We start from the raw sequence: 13,183 nt of genomic DNA on the forward strand, positions 1-13,183 counted from the left end.
ACAAATGTAGGGTTTAGTTGAAGGATAAGTCCCATCGATAGTTGTTGTTGGATCGTAGATAATGCTAGAGGGGGAGGTGAACAGCGATCGTCGAAAATCGTAAATAAAATCGAGTACGCAGCGACAGAGAAAAATTGAAACAACGCTAACACACCAAGTTTTACTTGGTTCGGAGCCTTTGTCGACTCCTACTCCATGGCCCGCACATGAGAGTGTTTTCGGTGGACAATTCACTAATAGTTCGGAAAAGTATTACACAATAAGTACAAGAACTATAAAAGTTGCCGACAACAAAGAAAATAGAACTGAGTTGCAGGTTGTCGGAGAAGCTTCGCAGCGTCGCAGGAGCGTCTTTTGGAGCAGCGCGCAAGAGAGCAATCGTAGAAGAAGTTGTGTCTCTAGCTCTTGGTGAAAGGCTGCTTATACAGGTAATTCCGGACGCCTAGATCCCTTCCCGGCGCTCAGGCCGTGACGTCAGCCCATCCAATCAGCACACTCCAAGTTGGCGACGAGATAACTTTAGGCATTCTGGGCGCTCGGACTAGCTCTGGGCGCCCGAATCCCTTCCGGGCGCCCGGATCCCCCTTTTCCAGCAATTCTTTTTCCTGCAAGAAAAGGTTAGTCTGAGGCAATTAGATAACAAGTAGAGTAGTAATTAGATTCTGTCTCGTAGAGATCAAAATCTAGTCACGATCTCAACTTAGATTTCTAAAATAGATTTAAGTTGGATCGACGCCTACAGTTCCCTCAAATGGGGAACACTTCCTCACCAAGTCACTCTCCTCCAGTGACTTACCTTAACTTACCATCATGCCAAACATCTGGTCAGCCCGTCGATCAGTCTGGACTTCATGCTAGTTATCCGGTCAACCCGTTGACCTAGTTGGACTTCGTGCCAGATATCCGATTTGTCTGTCGACCTATCTGGACTTCGTAGCAGCTATCCGGTCAGTCGTCGACCTAGCTGGATTTTTTGTCAGATATCTGGTTAGCCCGTTGACCTATCTGGATTTCTCCTGCACACTCAGTTAGATCGTTAGATCACAACAAACCAAACTTAACTTACTTTGCCATTCATGGTTTCACTCACCAAGACTTCCACCACCTAGCTTCACTCACTAAGACTTCCACTTTGCCTAACCTCCAGTTAGGACTAGTCACTCAGTAGACTTCTCACCTGCCTATCCTTTGGTTAGGACTTACCTTTGCTAGTCATCTGGTCCTGACTAGACTTCTCTCTTCCAAACATCAAGTCCTGTTTGGATCAACCTTTGGTTAAATTGACCAAACTTAAGTATATTGTCAAACATCTAAACCCTAGAGGTCGATTGCACCAACAGTTGTCAAAATAGTATTCTGGATCCCATGGTCAACACATCTAAGGTAAGATAAGTGAAATAGGAAAGTGTTGACAAAGATTAGTAAAAGAGATAAAATAGAATTGTTTTGTATGTAAATCTAAAAATTATTTAGGTTGCATATTATGTATTATGTTCAAGTTGCATGTTATGCATGATTTAAAATCTCGAATTATGCCAAGGTTTCTATCCCGACCAGAACGATACGGTTTCGGTACCATATCATGTCATGCTGATAAGATATAAAAAATAAAAAATAAAATATTTTTTAAAAATATTTATATATATATATTAAATTAATAGGATAATTTTATTAGACTTTAATTAAGTCTATTTAAATTATACTAATATAGCTAGAAGTTGATTAAAATTATTAACCTAAGTTTATTATTAAAGCCAAAGTTAAAATCTTCATTGTTCCCTGTTACGTGCTCGATGCGTTCGGACGCGTCGCAACGTGCTGGCGTTGTGGCGGTGACGGTCCGTGGGTGGAATGAGATGTTTTCCTCGGTGAAACGGCTCGAGATTTTAATTCATGGCGCTAAGGCTCCCCTTCACTGAGCTCCCGCGACACGTATAGGACGCGTTGCGAGGCTCATGTGATGCGTCCGTACGTGTCTCCAAGCTCGTGCGATGAGTTTGGATGCGTCACGGTGTGCCGGCGTTGGCGATCGGCTATAAGTTAACCTCGTGATTTACCTCCCTTCACATAACCTGGGGACGAACTGTAAGAGACGTCTGGGGTGAGCGTAATTATCTTTTGCTACAATTAAGTACCCAAGTATCATATTATTATAAGATTAATAATAGCAAGAATTATCAAAAAAAAATAATAGAATGGATTATTATGAGTAATGACATCTATTGAAAAGAATTAGTAGATAATAAAAATATATCATAATCAATGACAAAATCATATTTAGTAATACAGAATTACTAAACAATACAAGATTATCATTACAAATTAAAATCCTGTATAATATTTGTGCTGTATGATTCATTTAGATCTTCAAGACATCTGAATCAAAACTTTGCGATTACTGCTAATAGAGAAAGTTTAATGTTTAATAGCTGATTGAATTTCACCTGCCTGACAATGAGTAAAGAAAGAGATGAGTTATGTGCTAGGTTTAATGGATGTCATATTGTGATTGGAAGCAAAATTGGAGACATAATCCTGAACACATAATAAACCTCAAGCTGTGATGAAGGTTAGCTATTCAAAGGGTTGAAGCCATTGGGAATTCTTTGTTGTTTCCCGTGTGAGTTTAATAGGATTCAAGCTAGGATCAATGAGAAGTTGACTAGATCAACCATCTTTACTGAAATTACTCAATTACATTTCAACCAATTCATTTGACTCTCAATTTTATCAAATTTCTTTTGGTTTTATCCATTATTTGGTGACATCTAACTCATTTCTAGGAAAAAAAAATGAAATTTCTAGTTATTCTACATTTTCCTTTGGTCTTCATGAGAGGTCTGATTGCTCTAGAAATATTGGATTAACTTTTGCAGATACCGGTCTAACTTGAGTACAGTATTGACCATTTTTGACAACCGTAGTTTCACAGCCAAAGTCTCATTTCGAGCTAAGATTTTGATCCCTAATCGAAATGAGACAGTGTTGGTGCCATGTCATGCATACTGGCATGTTGTCTTGGAGGCACCAAGGAGGAAAGCAAAGAATTGGGCTACCTCATAGACGTCAGCACTCACATGTCTGCTAAAGGAACCTAGGAGAAGAAGAGCCATAACACTTGACTCACAGATGTCACACGACCTCGTCAACATTGTGAAGCCTTTGCATGAACATTGCCTATCATCATGCTGCAATCTCGAGGTTGTTCCATGTGTCGATCAACAAGCAGAACAAGTTTCACCCATATTGATTGACACAAAGAATGAGATTTCAATCCATGTTTCAGTTAGATACTATCCTATTGTTAGCTCAATTATTTATGAACTCAAACCCAAATAGCAAACTAGAAACCACTGTTTGTATTGTCATTTCATCTTGTCTTAGAAACAATAATAATTGTATTTCCTTCCAGATGACCAGGTCATTCTTTATTGACTAAACCATCCAGATCTTGCAGACATTGAATTGAATAAAAAGCACCAAATAAACCCTCAAACATTAACATTTCTTAATTATTCTTTTCTCTGATTTTCATGACAAACAAATTTGTGGGACTATAGAGTCAAATAAATTGAGTATAATTGCATTAACAAATTGCTTAGAGGTAACAAAACGTCATGTCCAAGGGAGATACAACTCTATAAATATTGATAATGGAGGAATCCCTTTTTTTCTCAAGAAGCTTTCTTAAAAATTCAAAAGATGTGTTTTCCACAACACAGGCTAAAATAAATGTTGAATAGGATATTTATCAGAGCATTTTAAACTTAAGCATGTTTAATAAAATGTAGATCCACTATATTAACGGCCCTCCTAGTGCCGGCCTCACGGATATGGAGGGAGGTAAATGTAAGTACACAGGCGTTAGACGCATGGTGGAGTAAACCCCAGGTCGTTAGTTCCTAAGAATCGATTGTTGGCCATTACGTTAGAGAAACTTAAGCATGTTTAATAATATTATGATCCATCATTTTCAATTTGATTGTTAATCACTTAAAAAATACCCCCCAAAAAAATGCAAATGTCCATGGTGCTTTTAATTTTATCGAAGCTAATGTTTGTCTAACTTGTCAATCAACATTTAAACTAACAATGAAATAATGAATGAGAACAACAAACGAGAAAGCTTGATGCATATGACTAATCCAATAGACTCAAGGTAATCATTGCTAGCTTCAATTACTTACAAGTCAAATAATTAAGATGTTATTGTTATCTTTTAAGAATAAATTTATTATTTTCTACAACGCAATCAAGGTTTTTCCATATATTGTTCTGCGGTGGATTTGGGTTCTCAGACAGACACATCACTTAACATGCTCAACACGTGTCAAAATGCATCAGGATCAATTTGGATGGGTTTTAATCCTTAAATTCTCTTCACTCAGCTTGTTTACTTCCATAAAAAAAATAGAACTATAGTAACTAATAGTCAATGAGTTAAAATTTTAAAGAAACAAATTATAAATATATAACAAATAGATTAAATAATGATATATCTTATCAATACTAATATTTGTGCACTGAATAGGGGCATCAATTCTTGTAGTATCTAAGTCAGATCAAGCCCATAATTTTCATAACCTAGATTAAATAATGCTCCTCTGTTATTTGGTATTCAATATATTTTTTCTGTACACCCAACATATTTCTTCCTTCATCACTAGATGTTACACTTACATTTGAATAATTGGAACTGGAACAAGCATTGCCAGAGAAATACACAATCATGAAGCTCTGATGTGACTGACCAATAAATAATGCTTCAAAACCATAATAATATGAAGGATATGAGTCCGATGAACTTCAACCATAATCAATCTCAGCTACACACTCCCTTATATATTGACGATCATGAACTTTATTCATGGCTGAACAGAGGAAAGAGTGATGCTGTATCTATTGAAACCTAATATATAAGATGCACTTGTTTGATAATTGGTTGAGACTTCCTATTGAAATCTCAAAGTGCATACAAAATTAAGGAAATTTCATACATGATATAGCATCTAAATGCTCGTACCAATTTTGAAGACTTGTATTTGTTACTGTTCTGTTTAGAGCCAGAGGTCTTATCCTGAATCTTTCCATTTACAACTTCACAAATGGTAGGCAAATCAGCTATCATATCTAATAAAAGCTTCCTGCATCACAAAAAACAAATAAAATTACTTTCATGGTTCATCTTGAATAATACAATAACAATCAAGTCTTATCCCACTAAATGGGGTCGGCTATAAATAAGAAAAAATGATGATAAAAAAATTTGAGAATTAGGTAGTATGTTACCATAGCGTGAAACAAAAATAATTAAGATAAACAAAAAAGGTTATCCATGAATTGACAAAAAAAAAACTAACTTTTTGAGCAAGTAATTATTTTTTGATTAAGACATGATGATATGATGGATGGAACGACAACAAAAACTATTTTGCATTGATGTTCAAGTCTATGGTTGGTTTGGCATTGCATTTGCATTTCAAGAGTACATTTAGAGAATACACTTTTTGCTAAAGTACACCATGAGAGAATTTAGTGTTTGGTACCCTGAATGTCAAAAATTATTTGCAAAATAATTTTAGCATATAGTGTATGGTACAAGTATGCTTGGAAATTTCACTTTCCTTTTTAAATAAAAAGATTATGTGCCTTCCATAATGAGCTATGAGAGCTTGTTTAAGTTTTTCCTAAGTTAGATTATCTTTGATCTCCTTAAGAAGATTAAGCCAATGTGGATGCTACCTTCAATGGTGTTGTTTCAACCCTGTTCCTAACTGTTTGTTGATCTCTTGTAAAAGAGAACCATGTTGGTATATTTGAGACATCAATCATTGCATAATTACTCTTATTTCTTCCATATTTCCTTCTTACATCACCATCCTCTCTTCCAAAATATTAACCCTATTAGACATCTTTGGCATTCCTTCTAAGCATACAACCCCTCTTACATTGGCAAGTCGGACCAATGTTGGAATTCCAAAATCAAAATAGAGAAACACACATAATTTTATTAGATTTAACACAAACAATATAAAAAAGAACACTCAAATCTACTAAAGAAATTCTCTCCACCAATCAGAGTCAATGCTCTCTCCTGATAATAATTCTCAAATCCTCCCCACCCTCTCTAACTTTACACAAACTTATAATCACACACATACTTAAAACATACTAACATAGCTATCACACAGATGTAACTGATTCTAAAACATGATTGTCACCTATATATTAATTTTGTTAGGCCTCTTTTTGTTTTGTTCCTCCTGGAATATACAAGTCATGTCTTGGGTTCGTTTCCCCCATAATCCAGCACTTGGCCCACATCTGGAACTTGGTTCCTATCATAAGGTGACAGATGATCTCAAGTAGGATCTGTGCTTCTCCATATCTTGTTTCTGGTAAATTGCAGCACTACTATTTGCAAATAATGGTTCAGTTATACCCAAACTTTTCTGGATGCACACCCATCCCCCCTTATTCCTGTGTTTATCTAATCCTTGCAATGGCATGGTTCACTAATCAAATAGTTAATTTGTTGAAGACCAAAAGGACAATTGGCTACTGTTTATGAGAATTTGGACCCTAACTTCTATATAAAATATACAAGTTGAATGAAAAAAAGAGAGTAAAAAACTCTTACGATAAAGGGTTACAGCATCACAAGACAACTGTGCAACACGTTTATTGTCAACTGGATCTTCATAAAAACAAATGAAAAAACCATTGCCTGTAAATGGCAAATTATGTTTCTGAATTTTTAAAAACAAGGCAATTTACATCCAAAATATTTTCCACTCAACACTGTTCTATAGCTAACTATCATTTTTACAGACAAATTATTAGTAAAGTTTGCTGAGAAACCATGAATGAAACAATTATTCTAGAGAGAGAAAATGCTCTAATTGCATCTCCTAGACTCAAACATTACAGGTCAATGGAATTTATGGTTATAATCTTTTAGAATTTTTTTATAAAAGGTATGATGAAAGTAAATAAAACTGCAAATTAATAATTCACATTCTACCTACTACAACTGCATGCCTACTTGTGCTGCAAATGCTTATTTGACTCTCAATGATTCATTCAGAAACAATCCATCATGAGCATATAGTAGTGAACTAATTCGTTGTATTGTCTGAGAAAGAAGTGAACCACGTATTGAGTAGCTTAACAAGGATTTGGATGTATGAAATATTAGGTGCTTATGTTTGAGCATAACGACACTTGTTTGTACAACAACAACCAAACTTTTTCCCATTAGGTGGGGTCGCCTGTATGAATCTTTTTATGCCATTGAGCTCTATCTCCTATTATATCATCATCTATATTTAAATAAATTTTATCTTGTTTTATTATTGCTAACTATGTCTTTTTTGGTCCTCCTCTTCCTCGTTTGATATGCATGTTTATCATAGTTTCACATCGCCTAACTGGAGCATTTATTGGTCGTGTACATGTCCGTATCATCTTAAACGTGTTTCTCAGAGTTTTTTCTTAATAGATGCAACTTCGACTTTCTCTCTAATGCTCTCATTTCTTATTTTGTCCATCCTCGTATGCCCATACATCCACCTTAACATCCTCATCTCTGCAACTCTCTTCTTCTGCTCATGTGCTCGAGTCATAGCCCAACATTCAACTCCATATAACATAGCAGGTCTAACTGCGGTTTTATAGAACTTACCTTTAAGTTTAAGAGGTACTTTATGGTCACATAAAACACTCGACGCTCCCCTCCATTTCACCCATCCTGCTTATATTCTATGTAAGACATCTCTCTCAATCCCTCCATCACTTTGCAAAAATGATCCTAAATATTTAAATCTCTCGATTCCGGGCAACTCGTCCTCTCCTATCTTAACAATTGTTTCATTACTTCTAATATTGCTAAACTTAAATTCCATATATTCTATCTTTAATCTACTAAGCTTAAAACCTTTCCCTTCTAGTGTTTCCCTCCAAGATTCTAGTTTAGCATTTACTCCTTCACGTGTCTCATCTACCAAAATAATATCATCTACAAACAACATGCACCACGGTACTGTATCTTGAATGTGCGCAGTGAGTTCATCCATAATTAATGTAAAAAGATAGGGACTTAAAGTTGATCCTTGATGTAGCCCTATCTTTATTGGAAATGCTTCAGTTACTCCGCCTGAAGTCTTTACTCTGATCGTTATATCCTCATACATGTCCTTAATTAGTTCAATATATGTTACGCTAACACCTCTCTTTTCTAAAATTCTTTATATAATTTCTCTTGGGACTCTATCATAAGTTTTTTCTAAATCAATGAATACCATGTGTGGATCTTGTTTTTGCTCCCGATATTTTTCAATTAATTGTCTAAGAAGATGTATAGCTTCTATTCTCGACCTTCCAGGCATAAACCCAAATTGATTTTCTATCACTGTGGTCTCCTTCTTTAATCTTTTTTCTATTACTTTCTCCTAAAGTTTCATAGTATGACTCATTAGTTTAATACCCCTATAGTTTGCACAATTTTGTGCATCTCCCTTGTTCTTATATAAGGGAACTAGAGTACTTATCCTCCATTGATTAGGCATTTTTTTCGTTTTCAATATGATGTTAAATAATTTTGTAAGTCATTCAACACCTTGTTTCCCTAAGCACTTCCATACCTCTATCGGAATATCATCTGGTCAACGGCTTTTCCATTGTGCATCTCATTTAAAGTTTGTTTTACTTTTGAAGTTTTAATTTACGATAAAAATTAAAATTTCTATGCTCATTTGACCTACTTAAATTACCTAAGTTAAGTTGGTCACCTAAACCTTCATTAAAAAGTTGATGAAAATATCTCTTCCACCGCTCTTTTATTTCTCCATCGTTTACTAATACCCTATTACATTCATCTTTAATACATTTTATTTGGCTAAGATCTCTTGTTTTCCTTTCTCCCACTTTAGCTATTCTATAAATGTCTCTTTCCCCTTCTTTTGTATCCAATTTTTGATATAACCGTTCAAAAGTTTCATTTTTTGCTTCACTCACTACTTTCTTAACTTCTTTCTTGGCTATTGTATATTTTTTTAAGTTTTCCTCGTTCTTACAAATATATAATTCCTTATAAGCTATTCGTTTTTCCTTCACTTTCTCTTGTACTTTCTCATTCCACCACAAGATTCTTTACTTAGTGGTGCATGTCCCTTTGACTCACCGAGTACACTCTTAGCTACTATTTTCAACTTTGATACCATCTTATCCCATGTTGTATTAGAGGCATCGTATATTTCACCTAATGCTTGTACTTCTACCTTCTCCTTAAATATATTTTGCTTCTCATCTTTTAACTTCCACCACTTAATTCTAGGAATTGTATATATTTTCTTTCTATTGATACTATGTTTGAGGCGTATATCCAACACTACTACCCTATGTTGGGTAGTTAAGTTTTCTCCAGGGATGACTTTACAATCTTTACAAATCTTTCTATCCTTCTTCCTAATCATAAGAAAGTCAATTTGCGATTTATTATTCCCACTTTTGAATGTGACTAAGTGTTCTTCTCTTTTCTTAAAAAACGTATTAGCTAATATAAGGTCATATGCTATCGCAAAATCTAATATAATTTTCCCTTCCTCATTCCTCGTTCCAAACTCATAACTCCAACGACACTTGTTTGTACATGAATAAAAATAATAACTTTGCTATGTATGCTGTTAGTTGATGGTGTCTCTCTTTGCCCTCATATGGCACACACCTACGATTGATCCTGCTCAGGACAGCTAGCCAAACCCATTAGGTAATCTTACCCTTTGCACCCAATCCTCAAGAAGACTTTTGTGGCTTCTCATGTTGATGTTCAGAGTTCTACAAGACTGTTTATTTTGCTTCAGCACCAAAGCCTTCTCATAATGGTTGAATCATGGTTGAAAGGAGCACTACTTCCATTGTTACCCAAAATCTTCACTGAAATAGTCGTCGTTGTCCTTCAGTATGCACTTTCGTCTTGGGTTTGTTGAGTATTAAAAGTATAAATATATAGATTAGTTACTTTATAAACTGATCAAGGTTTTGAGATAAGTGAATAACTGATTAGCAAATCAACTTTTAAATGGTAAGGACTGTGTTCAAATCATAACTAAAAAATAATAATAATATTTCATTATTTCATGTGTTAAGTTAGTGTCAATCAAGTGAAATATATTAATTCACACATGAAGGGGAAGCATTCAGAATATAAATTTATACAGACTGATCCTTTTCTAAGAGCTTGAACTTTTGTAGTAAGCAGTTAATGAATCAACTTTAAGATGGAGGAGACGAGATACTTCTGTTGTTGTTTCAAATGATTTGCTCGTCTTGCCGACTGCTATGTGTCTCATTGCTTTTATGTATTTTAAAAATTGGCATGATACTTATCAAGCACTATCTGATTTTGTGCCCATTTAATGAACTATGTGAAATTGAACATACTGACATGAGTATATCACTAAAAAAATTTAGTTTGGTCAAACAGGTATCACATTAACTTCTGAATTGCCTGACAAAGTTTACCCATAGTTAAATGACTAACTGACAAGAAAGGAGCTCATATGAATGTGTAGGACAAATGGATAAGCATTGACAAGAATATAATCAACAAATTTCATCTTACTCACCTATGTTTTTTATCAAACTGAAACCTGCCACTGAAATAAGATGACAAGGCAAGTAACCATGCATCACTGTGTAAAGCAACCAAAGATAACCAGGGTTTCTTTTCCATTCCATCTCTAGCAAAGTTAATGCCCAAAACAGGCTCTGGAATCTCTGGAGGAACTTCTTCTGCAGGTAAACTAACCTCCCACTGCTCATCTGGATATCCATAGAGACACAGATTTTCTTTTGCTGGAAAAAGTAGCATGTGGTTAAGGTCAAAGTAACCACATTACAGCAGGAACAGTACCAAAAGCAAGTTCACCAACATATTGGTTATAGCATTTTGATCAACAAATCTCTATCTTCACCAAGTTCTAAGACCATAGTAGTTTTGAAGGAAAAAGCAAGGAAAAAACCAGATTGTATCATAAGTATTAGTTGATAATATTGGGTAGACAGATAGTAAAACCTATATCGTATCAGTGTTATTCAGAATGTTTCCTGATTGATTGACTATTGCATAGATATCCTCCACAAGGATAACAGTATGTAAAACATCTTCTTATGACTAATTACCTAAGAAGTTAAATCTAATGCTGCAAAGAGGAGTGAATATATAAGGCCACAGCAAATAATGGAGATTCAAACTTTTTAGGAGGCATAAAATGGAACCTACATAAGCATGCAGTGATTATTGCCTTTATACTCTCATAGTTGATACACGATTCCATGTTTTACATTCTGTTGATTAACAGAATTATATAAACATTATTGCTTCTTATTTATTGCATTTTAAAGATGGTGAACAGGACACAGGGCATCATTGAGTTACATCAAGGAAGCCTTAATCCCAAAATGAAAATAATTAAAGAAAAACATTATAGATGATGATCAATGTTGAGCAATTTGTCATATTACTCCACCTCTACATAAAAGAAATAGCTAAGCCTTAAAGGTCAAGCATTGATAGTATACTAGCAAATGCTAATAGTAAGAAGCAATAAAATCAACTACAAATTACTATTCAAGAAAAGCATAGGCAAACTGTCAAACTCTTGCTCCATTTGTTAAAAATTGACAAATGGCAGGACTCCAGAGTATTTTCACCATAATCCTCCTTAAGTTCAGAATTAATATGACCCTGAGAAACACTACTCTTTAGAAACAATAAGGAAAACTATATCAAAGAAAAGAAAAATAACACATCAATCTGTGAGCATGCTGTCCACTGAGCACATTCAAAGAAAATAACACTACTCTTTCACATATAGTGTAAGTATGTCAAACATACTAGCGCATTCAAAGATATTTTACCTATTTATAAAACCATTACTGGCCACTGAGCATTTACTATCCCCTAGTGTTTCAATTTTTCTTATGAGAGTTTAAGGTTGGTTACGGTTTACACAATTGCATAATGAAAGAGGTTATTTATCAAATCAGAATGTTATTTATTGGAATTGACTATATCTTAAGAGGATGTTCCTTCTCCCTCCTAGCTTGCTACCCAAGTAAACCTAGCCTCGTCTAAGCACACAAGAAGACCTAGGATGCTCACATTTAATATGGAATAATGAGGCATCGAGCACCCGAAACAATAGGTAATTTTATAACACATCAGTGCTCAAACCACTAATGCTAGTTTTCTGAATTATTGATTATTCGAATCCCTGATACTCGCAATCTGGTAAATTTCAGATAAACTGGAAACAATGTAACTCAGTAACTCCCATCGCAAAAGCTCAGAGTACTACAATTGCAAGTGAATGTCTCTCTCCATTGCAATAACCCCACAAAACTAAAGACCCAAATGCCGAGGCTTCATTACTTACAACTACTTGAATTCCAAAACCTAAGTTGACTAGCAGGAGCTAAGATGGAGGAACTACAAACCAGGATCGCATTGCTGATAGAAGTCCTCGAAATCTGCATAGACGAATCACCAGAAACCGGAAGAAGGTCAATGAAGATAACATCTCTGAAAAAGTAAAAGAAGGAATGAGCAAAGTGGAGTTACCGGTGGTGAGGGCCTTGAGGATGCCAGCTCGCCGGTTCTTGATGTCGCGGAAGACCTCCTCCACCATGCGGGAGTTTTGGGAAGCCGATCCACGGTCCATCTGGGGGATCGAGGACCGGCAATTGACAACGGAGAGAGAGGTGGCAAGGCGAAAGAAGGGCGTCAAGCTTCGAGAGAGGAAGACGAAGGGACGAAGAACTTAACGGTGGGACAAGGGTAATATTTCTAATAATATTTATATATTTCTCCAAGCGGAGAAGGAAGAGGATGGGAGAAAAGTACGGCTTCCGGTAAATTAGTCGTGCTGATATACCCACGTACGATTGCACAAGTAAGTGGGGTCCATCGGTCGACGTGGCAACCTATGACGGGCGATGAAACCGGCAAGATTTTGTGGAGGAATTTTCATTTTGCCTGCATTTTTCGTAATATTAATGCAGTTCAAATATTGCCAAAAAAAATAAAGAATTATTTAAAAACACTTTTATTAGTTATTTTCTACTCGAAAACGACCTACTTAAGTTTTTTTTCCTAAATATCTTCAACCCCTAAATTCCCTCC

General features: G+C 35.4%; 1 protein-coding gene across 1 annotated transcript; it reads right to left on the minus strand.

The window, feature by feature from the left end:
• Positions 1 to 60: 60 nt before the first annotated feature.
• LOC121974773 (PHD finger protein ALFIN-LIKE 3-like) lies at positions 61 to 12,836 on the minus strand. Its single transcript, XM_042525997.1, has 5 exons — positions 12,623 to 12,836; positions 12,499 to 12,531; positions 10,626 to 10,854; positions 5,024 to 5,144; positions 61 to 605 (listed from the first exon to the last, which is right to left on the minus strand). The coding sequence occupies exons 1-5, from the start codon at positions 12,720 to 12,722 to the stop codon at positions 462 to 464; spliced, it is 627 nt and encodes a 208-aa protein (XP_042381931.1). The 5' UTR covers positions 12,723 to 12,836; the 3' UTR covers positions 61 to 461.
• Between the last annotated feature and the right edge of the window lie 347 nt (positions 12,837 to 13,183).

Source organism: Zingiber officinale, chromosome 4B, assembly GCF_018446385.1.
Source record: "Zingiber officinale cultivar Zhangliang chromosome 4B, Zo_v1.1, whole genome shotgun sequence".
Taxonomy (NCBI): domain Eukaryota; kingdom Viridiplantae; phylum Streptophyta; class Magnoliopsida; order Zingiberales; family Zingiberaceae; genus Zingiber; species Zingiber officinale.